We start from the raw sequence: 17,844 nt of genomic DNA on the forward strand, positions 1-17,844 counted from the left end.
TCACTAGTTTAACTCTAATATTGTACCTTATAACAGCTTTAGAGGCTTCATTTTCTACTGTAGCAGATTTACTGATCCATCTGTTCCATACTTTTCCAATCGCTTTTATCAACTTGGTCAACTGTAAATTATAATACTAGCTAGAAGTAAGTCCATATATGTTGGTGTAAAAAGGTCAAGGGATGGAAAATGATGTTCAGAAACATTGTTCTGGTTGGAAACAAATTGTGGTTTGCTATTACAGGCCTCGACAATAATGCTTGTCCGATACCAGAGGGAAAAAAGGTCGGACAAGTAAAAGCTATGTCAAGCTTGTCCGTCGGGACAAGTACAATATTCAGCAGAAAATAAATTTAATCCAACTTTGATGAACAAAGTAATAATAAACAAAAAACAAGAAAACAAATATTAATTTGACATGTTTCTGCATTCTGTTTATTCAAATGCAAAACCTTTTTCTTCAACATGTTTTCTTGCAATCGATAATTTTCAACTGGTTCTTTGTCAGGTACTTTTTAACAGGTAAAAGGTAAACCAGTCTTACTGATCGGAATCAATGATGCGCTTTGTAGATAAGGTAACTTTACAGGACAATTCATCACCTCGACAGGTTTAGCTCCAAGTTTAATAGACAGTTAGTTTGGCACAGTAGGAGACATATTTAGTAGACATGATTGATAGACAGTTTGGCAAGGCAGGAGACATTTCGGGACCATGGACCAAGACAAATCAGTACCTCATTTTGCTACCATATACTGTTCCTTATAACAAATACCATACCGGGAATTTTTTCACACAAATATTTTTTTTTTATTTACCATAAAATTCAGAAAATCATTTTTGATCATATAGAAATAAACAATACTGACAATATGGTGACCTAAAGTTGTTAATTTCTGTGTCATTTGGTCTCTTGTGGAGCGTTGTATCATTGGCAATCAGACCTTATCTTCTTCTTTTTATTGATTGCATTTCAATAAACTTTTTCAACTTAAAAAATACAGGATACAAATCCAATGAGTGTAATGGCCTATCAGATGGTGCCTCGTGTTGAGAGTCTAATGAGACTGGCATTGATGAAAAACTAGAACCTCTAAGTCCTGTGACATGACTAGATTCAGTTGTACTTGACTCATATTTTTTAAAAGTATTTCAAATCAAAAGAAATACATGTACATCAAGTCCTGTCTTTTGTTTAAATTCGTTTTGTTCCTTTAATCAACTACAAATGTAAAAAGGTTGTTTCAAATAGAAATTTTTTGGACAAGTAACAATTTAATTCGGACAAGTACATTTTAGTTTATACTTGTCCTACAGTACAGGACAAGTTGAAAAAAAAGTTATTGTAGAGGCCTGTATTACTCCATACAATGCAATTAATTAATGGCTATTTAATATCAATTGGTAAATATATATAATTAGATAGAAATGAGCATACTCAAGACCATATATAACATGTAAATCAGATATGAAAATTCTCTTGTAAGTACTAAACATATACCTAGAGTTGATTTTTTGTATTTACTAGCTCACAAGATAATAGTCTGCAATAAGCCATATTCCCCAAAACAAAGATTATTCTGACACAGAGCTTACTCCTAGTATATGTTGTGTGATAAGAAGAGAAGCAGCTTGTACACATTTTAAAGTGTTTGGTTTGAACATACATATGACTCCTCATTTTACAAGTTCCAGTAATGTCAAAGTTAAGCCTGACCTTTAACTCCACATCAATTAAGAACTTGATTCCCTATAAACCATTGTTCTAGAGTACAAGTTCGACTCACCTCAGATTTGACAATAAAATCACTTAAGACTTGGTTCCCTATACACCACAATGCTCTAGTACATGCTATTTTATCTTCACCAAATTTTACAATACATTTTTCAATGGCAACCAAGCATTTAGTTTGAAGTGGATATCCTAATGACCTGAAATAATTTTCAAGATAGAAACATTTTTAAATGTATTATACATGTTTTTTTTTATTAAGAAGTTAATTTAACTTTATTTGTTTAGATACTTTGCTGAATTAGGGGATTCTGAAATTAAAATATTCAGTAATTATTACCCAAAAATAAAATTGTAAAGGCCAGACAGACAGGTGCATCACTACACAATCCACAATTGAGTGCATTGAAATGAGGGCTCAGTTACAAATGTTACTGTAAAAAGAGGGTATATAGTGTTATGTCATTTTGATCTATAAACATAAATATACAGTAATTATACTGCTACTATGAGTTCTGAATTCATTTCTTACCTTACAATGTCTTTGTCATGAAGACAAAACCCTAAGACATGTAGGGCACCATGGCTAACTTTGAGATGACTATCCAAAATATCTCTTATTGCCATGGTTACCACCAGTTTTCCATGCTTAGACAGGTCAAGGTCAAACAGTGACAAATCATCATCTTTCATGTGCCTGTAAAAACAAAAGAATGTCTCTATGCATTGTACACGTTGTTGTAGCTTGAAATAATAATGTGTACAATATAAAATAGTTAAGTTATAAAGTATTTTCCTTCAAAGGGTCACAAAAATAGTAGTGATTTTAAATATTCAGATCAAGAACATAATTCTATAACATTGTAACATTACTGGAATATTGCCAACATTTTACTTTATTACTAAACAGTAAAATTAAGAATGGAAATGGGGAATGTGTCAAAGAGACAACAACCCGACCATAGAGCAGACAACAGCAGAAGGTCACCAACAGGGCTTCAATGCAGCGAGAAATTCCCGCACCGGGAGGCGTCCTTCAGCTGGCCCCTAAACAAATATATATACTAGTTCAGTGATAATGAACGCCATACTAAACTCCAAATTGTACACAAGAAACTAAAATTAAAAATAATACAAGACTAACGAAGGCCAGAGGCTCCTGACTTGGGACAGGCGCAAAAATGCAGAGGGGTTAAACATGTTTATGAGATCTCAACCCTCCCCCTATACCTCTAGCCAATGCAGAAAAGTAAACGCATAACAATACGCACATTAAATTCAGTTCAAGAGAATTCCGAGTCTGATGTCAGAAGATATAACCAAAGAAAATAAAGTAGCCTTGATTCAGACATGTGCTGATGGCTGCTAGATCATACATTCTGTGTCATCGCACAGAAGAGAAGCTAGTTAACTATAATTTAAATTGAGAATAAGATAGCTGTGTTTCCTTATGTGTTTATGGCTGCTGGATTTAAACTTTCTGAGTCATCACACAGAAAAGAAGCTAGTTCAATATATCTACAATTTAAATTGAGAACAAGATAGCTGTGTTTCCTTATGTGTTTATGGCTGTTAGATTTAGACTTTCCAAGTCATTTTATAGATATAAAGCTAGTTTTATAGCTGCAGGATTTAAATTGAGAATCAGAAAACTACAGTTCCCATGTGTTGATGGCTACTGGACTTACTTTGTCACCTGGCTGTAAGCATCAGCTTTGTCTTCATGGCTGCTGTTGTCTTGCTCTAAAATGGCTATTACAGCTGCTAGATTTATGTCTACAGACTTTGTTGTGGCCATTCTGAAAGTTAAATAAATTTAATTTAAATATATTCATAATTCTACATAGTGTGTGCAAAGTTAAATTTATTGATCAACTGATATTAATGTCTACAGCAGGTCAAAAGAATGATAATTTAATATTCACAAGGCTCACACAACTTTAGGATCATAGAGAGAATTGACTTTTTTTTGAAACTGATAGAGAAGTGGTGAGCGCTCCTTTGAGCATGGCACTTCAATGTTTGGTCAGGCCATACTTTAAATATTTTGGTTTATCCAAATCCTACCCAAAAGGCTGAAACAGTGGGTAGATAGGCAGGCATTTTTTTCTTTGACAAAGAGAAATTAAAGTGTCAAATGTTTTTTAGTCTTCAAGCCTATCTGATTTTATCCCTCTATACAGGTGTAAACACCATATAGAGAGTTTGTTCCAAACCCATTAAAAAATATTTCAAGCAACGCACTCAGGTGATTTGGTGAGTGCGTTGCTTTAAATATTTTTTTAATTGTTTCATAATAAAGTTAGATCAAATTGGCCAAGCTGTAAATACAATTTATTTCGTGTTTTTCATTTAAAATCTTCAAGGTTTTTCTCATACCAAGCTAAATACATTCAACTGGAATTTGAATAAAAAAATTAGATGCGAATGGACCTAGGGAGCAAACGACAAAATGTGTGAGGTGGGAACATGAAGGGTGCAAAAGTGTAATAGGTGCAAACTGACAAGACTCAGGGTTTGAAATTAACAGGGGCCCACTCGCCAATGGCCATGATGGCCCCTAATATTTTGTGTGGGCTACTTAAATTTCTGCTTTTCTTTTATAGGACTATATCATGTATATGTGTGGGCTACAAAGTTAAAGCTATGGGCTACCATGCCAAAATGTTAACTTTAATTCCTGTACCTACATTACAGAACCATAATAATAAATTTGCTTTATTTAGAGTCGGCAAGGTATATGTACACAAACAGAGACAACATAAGCTCTAATGAGCTTTTAACTGACATACACCTAGTCCAAATAATTATGACGTCTTAAAAGGCTATTATAATTTTTTTCTTTGACGCCTTACTTCGATAATAGCCTTTCAAGACGTCATAATTATTTGGACTAACATACACCTTATTGTTATTTGTCCGCCATTACTGGACATCACACAGGTTCCGGCAAAATATCTGACGCCACAATGGAAAGTGATTATTGTATGAGTTCAAATGGGACAGATTCTCAGGTCAGCAGAGAATAGCGATAAGGTGTATAAATTATTTGGAAGATCATGGATTCCAAGATTGGCAAGAGAATTTAGTTTCACAGGTTTATTTGAGAATTTTTTTTAGGTATAAACAAAAACATGGTCATGCTGTTAAAAGGTTATGATAAATCTGAATTTTCCTGTATTTGATTTACTGTAGACACATTTGCAAATACTAATTTTACAAATTACAATGCAGCTAAATAAATTATGGCGTTGTGAAATGTCGACTTTGACGGTGCACAGTATGTTTCCCCCACATAATACCAACATCGAATGCATTTTAACAGGTGTGTAATTATAATTTTTCATGATTTTCTTTGTTTATTTGCACTAATTTTTATAAAATGTAAGAACAACATACTTATTTCAATGTGTATTCATGGCCTGTTGTCCGCGGGAAATGTACATTTCGTTGATTTTTGATTGGCTAACATGGTCAGGATGTCTAAAATCATAACTAAAAGTTGCACCACTACCGGAATGTCTATTTCCGGGCAGATGTTTACTCCTGTTTAACATAACGCAGATCAACGCAGAAAAATCATGTCAGAATTTATCAAAAATAATTAAGCTTAATTTGGTCCCCTCTAAGACATAATCAGTTTTTGTGAATGATACTTTTTTTCTATGAAGATCCTTATACCATAACATTAATGTCCCGATGCACATTTTAAGTATGCACCCACCATGCCATATAGCACCTAGGTTGGTCCCCTCCGTAAAACATTCAGTATGCCTTCGGAATATACAAATCAAGAATTCATTAAGCTAATAAAGTGCAAACTATCCAAGACTCAGTCGGTAAATCAATAAAACTCTGAATAAAATTGAGAATGGAAATGGGGAATGTGTCAAAGAGACAACAACCCGACCAAATAAAAAACAGCAGAGGGTCACCAACAGGTCTTCAATGTAGCGAGAAATTCCCGCCCCCGGAGGCGTCCTTCAGTTGGCCCCTAAACAAATATATACTAGTCCAGTGATAATGAACGCCATACTAATTTCCAAATTGTACACAAGAAACTAAAATTAAAATAATACAAGACTAACAAAGGCCAGAGGCTCCTGACTTGGGACAGGCGCAAAAATGCGGCGGGGTTAAACATGTTTGTGAGATCTCAACCCTCCCCCTATACCTCTAACCAATGTAGAAAAGTAAACGCATAACAATACGCACATTAAAATTCAGTTCAAGAGTAGTCCGAGTCTGATGTCAGAAGATGTAACCAAAGAAAATAAACAAAATGACAATAATACATAAATAACAACAGACTACTAGCAGTTAACTGACATGCCAGCTCCAGACTTCAATTAAACTGACTAAAATACATATTATGATATCTATTGTCCCACTAAATTTCAAGCTATCTCAGGCTTTTGTTAAACAAATAAATCACACGGGATAAAAATTCTAAACTGTAAAAAAAAAAACCGTCAGTTTTCATATTAATGTGTTAAACAAATAAGGATGACTATATTTTTTGATATCACGTTTTTAGCAATTAATGCTAGCCTATATAAAAAGATTAATTAACCTCGGATGAACACATCAAACGATTACGATCCATAAGAAGGCACAAAAGGAGCACCACCACCCCAAAGGTTAAATTAACGATAGCCGCGTGGAAACGATATTTGAATATTCCCGTGTGAAACTGACACATTCAAATCACTGAGAAAGGAACAATTGTTACGGTTAATTCAATTTAATATAAAGGTGATGTGACTTGTGCAGAACATCTTTAATTATTATACCTTACATATATTTTAAACAATTCTATTGGGTGAAACGGTATCACGTGACATGGAATAATTCAGTTGTTTTTCATTCAATTGCAAGGAAGGACGAATAACCCTAAAAATTTGCACCAGCGGTGAATAACCCTATTATTCACCGGTGAATAACCTTTTCAGTTTGTTGATTTGTACTTGAGTTACCTCCCATGAAAATGACGTCACAGACGTAAATAAACAAAATGGCAGCGTGCACGTTACACTGGAAGCCCACCGAGAGAAATGGAAATAAGGCAGTGGTCATGAAAAGAGTGCCAGCAGCCGTGTCTCTTATAAACGGTCCTTTTCAGGGCCATCAATATTTTACAAAAAGATTCTACCTTTGTTGTACATTCGAGAAATTCTAGAACACAAAGCCGTAAAGGTATTTTCAGCTTGTGTGTTTGTGATGACTGTTGTGTAAAGTCTAAAGAAGTGTTCGAAAGGCCTTTCCAATGTTAGTTCGGTATAATAAAGCAATTGTGGCCCCTTAGAGTCGATGAATATCCAAAATTGTCAACCCTTACAAGTTATTTCACTTCGGGCTGCACCCTCAATGAAATAACCTTCTCGTGTTGACAATTTTGGATATTCACCTCTTCAACGGGCCATAATTGTATAATGTTGCATGATCGATGCGTGTTTTAATATATGTGTTTTGAGAAAGAAGCTCTGTAATCTTTTGTTTAATTCGATAAAAAAAAATCAACCATAAGCTATATGGTATATGGAGTGCTCGGCGCCAGTGTATCAGAACACTATATGGTAACCCTATTGGTATGACAAATAGTGAGGAAATTGTCAAATATTCTGTATAGATATATATATCTCAACAAAGATAGTGGATATACTTTTGAATGGTTGATTTGTATAAAAAATCTTGAATAGATATAGATTTTCAAATATTTTGATAAATCATAGTAATTACAGATTTAATGCAAAATTGTTAAAGTTCAACATGAAATAAAGAATTTTACCAATTTCAACAGACATTGAAATCAGAAGTGAAAAACTCTCCAAAAGCATCATGTTATTAATTATTTAATGAAAACTTTGAATTTAAACAACATCTAGATTATATATTAACGTATAAAGATAAAATAACTGTATGTATGTAGAACTGGAAATCAACGGGCATTGCAAAGGAAAAGGGAAAAGGAAATGAAGTGTTTTCTGTAGTTGTTGAGAGATAGGTGATACACTGTACAGCTCTAACAGAAAGTAGAAGAGATTTTCGAATTAATGTTTTGAAATTCGATTGGCAATTTATTTTTCAAAAAAATATTCGAATATTGAAAAATGTGTGAATTGACCTGAATTATAAATACAGAAGTATGTTCTTCTGGTTGATCATCAATTTCTAATCTTTTTATGTTCTTTTAATACAAACTTTTCATGCGCAGAATCTGTATGCCATCATATCCTTTCTTTGTACCATTAAATAAAGGCAACCACTGTTCATCACTTGTATACGAAATACAAAAACTTTAAGTCTCTTCCTTTTAATTTTTATGCCATTTGATTTTTCCCAATATCATTATTTTTGGGGGCCCAATATCTAAATTCACTTTAAGATATATTTACTCCCGTTAAAAAACTCTTTTTCTAATGCGCTTTGCAAAACTTCAATCGTCAATATTTTGTACATCTCATATTGCTTTGCTTGTATTGATAGTTTCACCTTCCTACTTCATTCAGTCAAATTAACAAGTAAAAAACAAAATGTAAGAAAAGTTTTAGTTTTCCTAGAAAATAATACAACAATGACATAATTGTCCTTTTATAGATTTGGATATCTCAGTTTTAAACGGGAAAATAATAAAATTTACAATACAGAGCGATTTTTCGTCCCCTTTTGTTAATTTTCCTTTCCTTTTTTGGACTATAATGTTTGTTTGACCCCTTTTTTGGTGTGTGTATCTCTCACCTCGTTCGCGATTCCCTTGCCTGTAGTAATGTTTTATAGAATGAATCGTCGTTATCTATGTTTACCTTGTAAAACATTATGCATTTCGACACAACATGTTACAAAAGTCTTTACTTTTTTATTCTCAGACAAATTGTTTGGAAGTTCGACTTATTTGTAGAAACCTTATTACAACCGGGGTATCACATCTCACATTTACGGGGGTGCTGTTTATAGAGTCAGTAATTTAAGAAAGATCCATGTGAATTTATTGATTTGCAACATGTCGATAAGTATATCTTTACACTACGTCAATGATTTTTTCCGACTGTTTATCACCGTGAAGAACACCAAGTGCGAGATTTTTGTTATGTTTGACACAGGGTGTCGGTTTTGAAGCGGAAAAAAAATCGATCAAAATAAGAAAAAGCATAAAAAAATCCTTTTTAGGAGTTGTAAGCACCAAATAATGTAACGGAAGGAATCTAATGATAGTCTATTTCCTGCAGGCAGAAGCAAACGATTCCAGAGCTCATTTTTCACACCTCACCCATGCAGTTTGCCTTTTTTGTAGATTTTAAGACTTCATATGCAAGTTTCAGGATTATTTAAGACATTTTTGCGATTTTTTTCCTTATGATTTATACAGAAATAAATTCCTATAATAGATTTTAATCAAATGCCAGCTTCTTGGGTCAACATTTATTGGATTTAAAGTAATTTTTTTTTATCGTAATGTAATTTGCCGCTCGAAGTGTCAGATTTTGCGTCTCAAGAGAACGAAGGATTTATTTAAAACTGAGAGATTTGCCCATGATTTGGCCTTTATTTGAAAGTTTATAATTCAAACACAACAATTTTGTTATGACCAAGGACTCGTTACAAACGTAATGTATGGTATTTCATTTGACCCAATTTTTTATTAGAAACTTCTTCCTAACCATGATAGTAACTGAAAACGAATCAAATCATGTTCAGGTATAAAATAAAACATACTTTGAGGCCCTTTCTCTATTTCTAACATAAACTGATTAAAACAATCACATTACTTAAAACACTAAAAAATTTGGCCAAATTAACTGAAGTACCTTAAGTTTGTGACGAGGCAATATAACTAAGTAAGTAAGTTTCAATTACAAAGTATAAGACAAAGACCAAATTATAGGCAAACATATTTTTTGTTTTAACAAATTTCTTAGCCCTTCAGACGAAAAAGCTGACACCCGAGCGACACATTATATTTTTATAAAACATTTATAGTACAACCAATAAGTTTTGACCAAAAAGCTGGCAATTGGTTAAAGTATATGATAGGAATACATCACCATATACATCATACAGGGAAAATCGCCAAAATGTTTTTTTATCCTGAAGTTTGCATATGAAGCAGTCTAAAACTAGGAAAACTGGGGAGAGGTTTTTGAGAAAACGGAGCACTGAAAACGTCTGCTTTGGCTTGATTGAAATAGATTTATGATGCGGTTCTTCTGTGCAATACATTATTTGGTGCATTTATTTCTCGAAAAGAAATTTTGATACCTTCACTTATCTTGGTCGATTTTTCTCAGCTACAAAACCGTCTGTGGCTTTCGACATGGTGTTTATGAAGTCTGACTAAATCCATTTGATATGTACTGATGGATATTTTAGTCTTATTTCTTTTGAAAGATCATTGATACTTTAATTTTCTGTCATTTTAAAACTCTAAATAAATATTGAATATAATAAGAAATACTATGATTTTTTTCGCTCCTATGAATCTACATATATAGATTTGGCAAAGCTTTATGAATTTTTATTTTCAGTGGTTTCAACATTGTATTTGATTCGTCCTTCCAATTGTTTTGATGCAAGAGCACTGGCAAGAAGAAGACGTAAAGTGTACTAAATCACAAACCTATAATCTTGAATGCGCTTTCACATCCAATGCATTAATATTACTGCTGTTGGACGTATTTGTCAGCCCAGAAGTCACCGTACCTTTGTGATCACGTCATGAAATACCTTGATTCAGTCGTTTTCTGTTCATTTTCCGTTTATAAAATTTGTGTAATTTTTCGAACCATCAAGGAGGTTATTTTACCCGCCGGCATAGATGGTCAATATCACTTATTTGTCATAACTTTTTGTTGAAATTTTGTTTCTGTTTTCAATGCTTTTTAACGCCGTATTTATATTAACATTTTAACTTTTGTAATTCGAGCGGCACTGCTTTGTCTATTATAGACATTATAGTTTGGCGTACCCAATTTAAAGCCTGTTAACTTTGATAATTTTATTACAACCACGTGCACTGGGTTGGTGCTACTGCTTGTGGACATCCCCCCCATAATATCACCAGTCTTGTCGACACTGCTGTATTTATATAAAATATCGTTGATACAATGATTTTCTTTAAATGAATGTTGAATTATTAATTCGAGTCACTACGGTTTTTTTTCTACCTCAGGCACATATGGACCTTACCTAGATTATTCATAACTTTTTTTAATTTTGTTTTTCGAAGATCTTCAACTTCACATTTGATTCACAAATGTTTTGGTCCAAGCGACAACGCTGAGTCTTGTGTCGACGAAACGAGTATCCGGGTAACCAAATCAGACCAGTTTTAGTTCTTTGATGAATGTTTACCACTGGGTCGATGCCACTACTGTGGACGCAACCTCTAGCACAAGTGTCAGCATATTCAATTGCTTGTTTAGGGTTTGACACACTCCGACATATTGGCACTCATACCCCGGCTCATACTTCTTATTCTTACATCTATATATATAGTTTTAGTCAAATTGTAAAAGAACTTAAACGCCGTTTTTATTGTTAAACTATTTAAATCTTGTGTGTCTCCAGGCACAGCTGATCTACGCCAGATTTGGTGTTTTTTTTTAAATGTTTTGTTCCTTATACTACTCAACTTCGTACGAATGTATTTGTTTTTGGACTTTCAATTGTTTTAATTCAAGTGACATATACATAAATTTTATGCAGACGAAATTCACATCTTACGTTCCGAATCATAAGCCAAATATCTTTGATGAGTTTTTTCTTCTTTCAAAGCATAATTGATCAATTCATTCTGGACTCAAAGAATCACGTATACTATCTAATAACTGTAAGATAAGCGCATTTTCTAGGAAGATATTTAAAAAAATCAATGGATGACGGAGTCTGGTTTTTGTATGTTGACTATGAAAGTTTACTCTATTGTTACGTAGCCTCATGCTGATTAATCATGGGCATGTACTAAATCGTATGTACATATATCACAGTTTTTCAAGGTGTTAAATTTGTGCTACGCCTAAATCTGATTTACAAAGTTTCTTGTTTGTTCTCTTGATTTCCCATGTGTCGTAAAATTTTAACTTAGTATGAACTTGCCAGACAAATATTAAGTTAATAAGATGAACATGTTAAGAGACACCAAAACGTTTCAAACATTTCAGTTCTCCAACGAGCGGCGTTATATTATCAACCAACAATTTGAATCATAAAATGAAGGATGTGCAAAATTGCACGAATTTTTCTCCGACTAACTACAGAGTGCCCTCATACATGGAAAATTAAATGGGCAAGCGATTTCTTACCCATTAATCTTATTTGAGTCGTTGAAATGCAAACGCCGGATAGCAAAATTCCTCATCGCATGTTCTATTTTATATGAAACACTTTATTTCAGCACCCATCTTGACGTAAGAATAGAATTAATATTGATGACAAGGAGTTTTCAAACGACCTTGACTACCCGTAAGGGCCTTGTACGGTCGGCTTTATTAAGTCATTAACTTTTTGCTTGATAATACAATTCTTCATAGTTTTAATCTGTAAACAAATTTAACTGATTATTGCTAGGCTGGAAGGAAAGTAATACTCTTGAACTTCAAAAATTTCAATAAAATGGATATAAATTAATAACCATCAGTGCACATTTCAATATATAAAACTTGACCTTACTCTTCATGCACAAACTAAACAAACAAACAACGATTGTGTCATGTATTCACATTAACAAATTATAATACTGATATTCTAAAGTACAAACAAGTAGGATTTTAACAGCACAGTCAACGAATTGCAAAACAAAAATAAAAGAAATAGTTATTACGATACAATCACAATTTTGGAATGTCTCTAGGTTCGATACGCATGCTTTCTGGTAGTTCTTTCTTCCTTCTTTCTCTTTCAGCCTCTATTGCCTCGTGATAATATCCATAGTAATCTCCTCTTCCTGCTCTCTGCGGCGGCGCCCAGGCATCAGACTTAGGCCAGGGATCTTGGAAGACGTCTTTTGGTGGCATTGTTGGTAAATTCCTCGTGTATCCTCCTAGTCGGAGATCTGGAATTCCAGTCTGTTTTAAACCAACGTCCTTGTGGTAATATGCTGAAATACAGAAACAATATAATCATGCTTTTACCTGGAAAGTATGGAAACAACAAGAAAAATGTATTCAATTGAAAATGATACAACTCTAACTTATTATTGAAAATACGTAATTGATTTTACCTTCAGATTTTTTTCTTGAAACAAGATTACTCATAAGTGCAAATTTGAAAAAAAAATGTAATAGATGGGGTCACTTTAAGAAATCATAATTTTTACAGAACACACGACTTTATTAAAGAAAGAAGGTATTTCCTGTTAAGAAACCGGATTCCTATGCAATGCTAAGAAATGGTTCCTACCACCAGGTGTGTCTCTGTTCCTCATGAAATCCACCCACTGGTCCTCAGACTGCATGTCAATAGCATCACGTTTGGTATCTCGAGGTAAGGACCTGTACTGATGGTACTTAATCCAGTCTATCTCTGATGGAACGTAATGAGCCGCTCCCATGTAGATGTTAGACTTTCCATCCCCACTTAGATAGTTGTGGGTAGGTATCGGGTTGTGAGGTCCACGTTCAAACAGATTCACACCACCACTTGTACCAAATTCTTTACGATGCATCTTTATTATCTGAAGAACAATATTTGATACATAACTGTTTATATCAAATGCTAAAGACTATATCAATAAACTAAACAAATATTAATTTCACAATAATAACTAGTGAGGTTCCATCCAAAATAACTGTGAAAGAAAAGGTTTCAATGAACATCTCGGAATCATTTGGTTAAGATTCGTAGATTATATTGTCTATCTTTAATATAATGAACGATAGTAACTTTATTTGATGACGGTTTGAACCTTCAACTAGAATGCTTAAAGGGGTAAAAACCTTATCATTTCTCGACCACTCTCATGTGATTAGTAAGTAAACTATAATAGATTTTCAAGTTATTCGTGTTTAATGAACAATACCGCAATTTGCTTTTCCATGTAAATCAGATTAATATATCTATAGAACACTTTTTAATTCAATCAAGTTAATTACTTTTTTATCAAAGGAAACAACACATCAACTGTAATAGCAGCTAAGTGACATTTTTGTAAGATATTTAACAGTGGCAGTGAAATGATTGTCCCTTTCTCCTAACAAAATTATACTACTAACACAGTGAACATACTTTTTCTTATTCTACAGAAAAGAAATTACTTCGTAGGAGGCCGTTAATTGCCTAAACTAAAAAAATATCAATTTAGATGTCAAGTTAAAAGAAATAAAAAAGCTTATCATAAATAACGCTGATAACAAATCTATTTAATTTGATGTCAGTATTAAATGTGTGGAAGCATTTTACAAGCCAAAGAGCTGATCTGTCAATCAAAGTCACCTTAGCATGTATGCATTATTACCAATGCTTTGTAAAAGACCGAGCTGACCCTGGGAACAGTATATCAAACACTATATGTTCCAGATTGACCTGAATGTGCCAGTTCACATGGAAACAGTTCAGACCCAGAAAGATATTTCACACCAGACTGATACATCGTTGCCAAGTTCGTGCTCATGTTCATAAAATGCAACATGCTAAGTAGATTAAATCACTGATCAAATACCAATTTCGACATGAGAACTCATTTTGAATCCGCTAGGGTTTTTATTTACAACCTCCCTCACTCGAGGCGAGGAGTTTATTGAAAAGATTGGAAAACTACAGGAACAGAGATGTGCCATTGCATATCTTAATGGTTTTTTTAAACTATAAACAATTAGTCAAGTAAAATATTTTCATATTTTTTCAGCTCCAAATAATAATATTCCTGTTTTTTTATTTAATATAAATACATTTTCTCTTTTGTAAAATACCTTTCTGGAGTCACGAAAAAAAAAATCAGTAAAATAACCCTAAATACAGAGAGAGAACTTAGTATCTGGGAAGTGCTGATTATAGGCATGACAACTTTCCTTCTTGTATTGAACAAAATACGTGTTTTGTTTGTTTGTACGCTCTGCAAGATATTGTGCTTTTGGTCAAGTATCTTAGAGATGTTATTTTCTACAAATACGGCACACGAAACTGAACACGGATTTGTTGAATATTGTTTAATAATTTCAGTCATTTTTCAAAATATAGGTATTCAACTTGTTCACATTTTGTTTAGGGGCCAGCTGAATTCTGTCTCCGGGTGTGGAATTTTCTCGCCTGTGTTGACGGCCTTAAGATGTTTTCTACTCTTTGGTCGGGTTACTCTCTTTAAAACATTACCCATTTCCACTCTCAAATTTTGATTTAACGACATCTCAATAAGGTTTGTCTAGGTTAGGCATTTTATAAATTGCCTAAAAATTCAGTCATTGTATAAAATGTCTAAACTCAGAAAATGCCTGCATCATATACAAGTATAAAAAGAAAATGAGCAAACCTGCCTTGCCCTCTACGGGTACTCCGGCTCCCTCAAACGATAAAATTTGACCACAGTGAAAAAGTGAATTTATGCTGAAATTGGCGTAAATACCAAGAATTAACATGATTAATAAACAAATCAATTATATGCCATCATTTTTATATTAGCGTCAAATCTGAATTATTTCCCTTTGTTATTGCATCGATTTTAAAAGATTACTTGTTCTGCTTGTTAATCAGTCATGCTCCTATATTATTTGGGCTACAGCCTCTTTGAACTATGATTTGAACAATGTGATAATAATATCATTATATGTATTTTTAACAAAGTATCTAAGTTAAGACGAACGTCTCCTTACTGTATTGTAAACTTACCTGACAAGGTAAAGGTATACCGTTATCACCAGGTGTCGTGATTAAGTGTACATTAGTAACCAATAATGTCAACATCCGGCGATCAATTGGAGATATAACTGTTTTAACCGGAAAAGAACGAACATCATCTATAAACGTTCAGATTTTAAAAGGTAAAAAAACAATAAACAATATATGAGCATTGTCACATACATATCTATCCTGATTGTGAGAATTTGATATAAGGCTTAGTATTCTTAAAAGCCGTATCATCACAAAGGATATCAAATTACATAGGGTTTAAATATCCCGACAGAATATGTGTATTGTTTACATATTAACATGACTCTAAAATTGATTGTTAAAGAAGTTGCACGGACGATGAATATGTGTGGCGTTCGTAGTTCGCACTAAAATCCCATGTTATGCTTGGAAATTGTCTTTAAATTTAAGGTGACAGCGCTGTTACTGATATTCTTCATCTAAACTGAAATGTTATGAGTAGTTGAATAATAATATATATATTTTTTTTTTTATGTCTATAAATGTAAAGACGAATTCAAGCACTGATGTTTTCTATTGCACTATTGACAACATTACCATCGAACAAAGCATAAAAACACAGGATTTAAAACAAATTTCAAACTATATTCAAATTAAGCGAACTGGGAAAGGTATAAAACAAAATGTCACAAGTTTATTCACTTATTAAACTTAGTATTAGCTTCTATATTTTTTTTATTAGTTTACGTAAAAGGGCAAATTCTACGGTTAGCTGTATTATTTATTTATAGCTGAACAATGTATAGAGCAGAATTCGGCACGAGTGGAGGTACAAATATTAGAGAGCGAGGGCCATACAACTCTACTCCATTTTACAACTATCTCAGCGGAACTGGAAAGTCGCATGTCTACCGAGGTCCTGCGTACTATGTTCCATCAGAGAACAGATGGATGGCATTCCACGAATACCGATCATTACCACGTGAAACCAAAAGAGATGCTATTCTGTTCGAGTCTGAAGATGATTGGGTGACATATCAAAGGAAAAGGGATGCCGAACATCCACCTTCGGGTATGATATACTCATTAGATAATAAAATACGGACCATGCCTATATTTGTAATCGTAGAGGTATTTATTCTAGAATTTATCAACTGATTAAAATATTATGTCTTTCTTTAAAATATGGTTACCAAAAAGTGTCACTTAGAAATTAAAATTATTCCCATTTCGGACTTCCTGTTGGGTATATCATGTTTTACTTGTAATCTAGAATATATGTCATTAACACCCGAGATTGAATATAATTAAAATATAAATGAATGAAAATGATATCTTTTGCATAGATATTTTTCAACATTCAGTTTCAAAATTGATTTTGTAGGTATATATATGTCTGGTGTTCCAACACAATACACTGGTGTACCTGTTCCAACTTTACTACCATCGCAGTCTTCAGCGTGGAGTCGCCGTTGGACAGGATCAGGTTACTACTTACCTTCCGGAAATAAATGGTTCCGTGACCAGGACAGTCCAGGAATTCCGAGAGAATCAAGATTGTTTATTAACGAAGAGGATTGGATAAAATTTAAATATGCATCAGACAATCCTGTTATGCCTAGATAATTCAGACATTATAACTTTTAATTTTTTATTGCAATTTCGATAACTTTTGAAAACAGCATGATATGTTGATAAGTAGACTAACATACCTTAATGATATTTGCACGCAATGGGATATAAATGTGTTGTTTTTACATTTGTCATACCATTATCGGATAATGCATGTGGTGCTTATAAGAAAGCTAGAACACTATAGTATATATATACGACTCTTTGTTTCCAAAATGATATTTTATTCCAAGGTAACCTTAATTAAACAAACGTTGTTAGATTACTGTTGAAATGGTAATGAATCAATTACGTATCAAAAGCGACTTTCTTATGACTTTCAATATAAATTAGAGAATATTATATTCAAACCAAGTATTTCTAGTAGTCTTTCACATAAAATGGTGGTAAACCATTTTTGTTGTTTTTGTTTATTGAATAAATTTGTTATCAGCATTATATATGTGTCTTTAATAATATGATTTTTTTCTTTCTACAAATCCAAAATTCATTTCTTTTAATGGTAAATTATATCTCAAGTTGTAATTGACAGTTGTAGTAGGTATGAGCATTAGTTACCTAACATGCAAGTATAGTTAGTCTACAATTCTTTCAAAATTATATTAGCTTTTGTATGAATGAATGTGAGGTATAGTTGAACACTTTAGGTTTGTCATTTATGATGTTACTATGGTATGACCAAT

The 17,844-nt window shown here is 33.1% G+C and overlaps 3 protein-coding genes across 4 annotated transcripts in view; 1 reads left to right on the forward strand and 2 right to left on the reverse strand.

The window, feature by feature from the left end:
• Window positions 1–5,222, reverse strand: part of LOC139513665 (telomere-associated protein RIF1-like) — a 55,197-nt gene extending 49,975 nt beyond the window's left edge. Inside the window, exons 1-5 of the mRNA XM_071302360.1 lie at window positions 5,132–5,222; window positions 3,421–3,531; window positions 2,265–2,429; window positions 1,788–1,932; window positions 27–121 (exon numbers count right to left, since the gene is read on the reverse strand). Coding sequence (XP_071158461.1) covers window positions 27–121; window positions 1,788–1,932; window positions 2,265–2,429; window positions 3,421–3,530 — 515 coding nt within the window. The 5' untranslated portion in view covers window position 3,531; window positions 5,132–5,222. The remainder of the gene's footprint in view (window positions 1–26; window positions 122–1,787; window positions 1,933–2,264; window positions 2,430–3,420; window positions 3,532–5,131) is intronic.
• Window positions 5,223–12,425: 7,203 nt separating this feature from the next.
• Window positions 12,426–15,671, reverse strand: LOC139513632 (uncharacterized). 2 transcript variants are annotated; one of them, XM_071302298.1, is made up of 3 exons: window positions 15,548–15,671; window positions 13,127–13,400; window positions 12,426–12,824 (listed from the first exon to the last, which is right to left on the reverse strand). In XM_071302298.1, the coding sequence occupies exons 1-3, from the start codon at window positions 15,620–15,622 to the stop codon at window positions 12,556–12,558; spliced, it is 618 nt and encodes a 205-aa protein (XP_071158399.1). In that variant the 5' UTR covers window positions 15,623–15,671; the 3' UTR covers window positions 12,426–12,555. The 2 variants fall into 2 exon arrangements, with proteins under 2 accessions (XP_071158399.1, XP_071158400.1); XM_071302299.1 differs by having other exon boundaries at window positions 15,532–15,552.
• LOC139513633 (uncharacterized) lies at window positions 15,575–17,599 on the forward strand. The gene is made up of 3 exons (XM_071302301.1): window positions 15,575–15,699; window positions 16,321–16,601; window positions 16,914–17,599. Exons 2-3 carry the CDS (start codon window positions 16,328–16,330, stop codon window positions 17,153–17,155), a joined length of 516 nt encoding a protein of 171 aa, XP_071158402.1. The 5' UTR covers window positions 15,575–15,699; window positions 16,321–16,327; the 3' UTR covers window positions 17,156–17,599.
• Window positions 17,600–17,844: the final 245 nt, after the last annotated feature.

The sequence above is a fragment of the Mytilus edulis genome, chromosome 2, assembly GCF_963676685.1.
Source record: "Mytilus edulis chromosome 2, xbMytEdul2.2, whole genome shotgun sequence".
Lineage (NCBI taxonomy): Eukaryota > Metazoa > Mollusca > Bivalvia > Mytilida > Mytilidae > Mytilus > Mytilus edulis.

Bases quoted from the DNA above. Each gene is read 5' to 3' on its own strand.
- LOC139513633 (XM_071302301.1), top strand. From the start codon at position 16,328: ATGTATAGAGCAGAATTCGGCACGAGTGGAGGTACAAATATTAGAGAG. The intron at 16,602-16,913 runs GTATGATATACT...TTGATTTTGTAG, and splicing joins TGCCGAACATCCACCTTCGG to GTATATATATGTCTGGTGTT.
- LOC139513632 (XM_071302298.1), bottom strand. From the start codon at position 15,622: ATGTTGACATTATTGGTTACTAATGTACACTTAATCACGACACCTGGT. The intron at 13,401-15,547 runs GTAAGTTTACAA...ATTGTTCTTCAG, and splicing joins GTATACCTTTACCTTGTCAG to ATAATAAAGATGCATCGTAA. The intron at 12,825-13,126 runs GTAGGAACCATT...TCTGTATTTCAG, and splicing joins GAACAGAGACACACCTGGTG to CATATTACCACAAGGACGTT.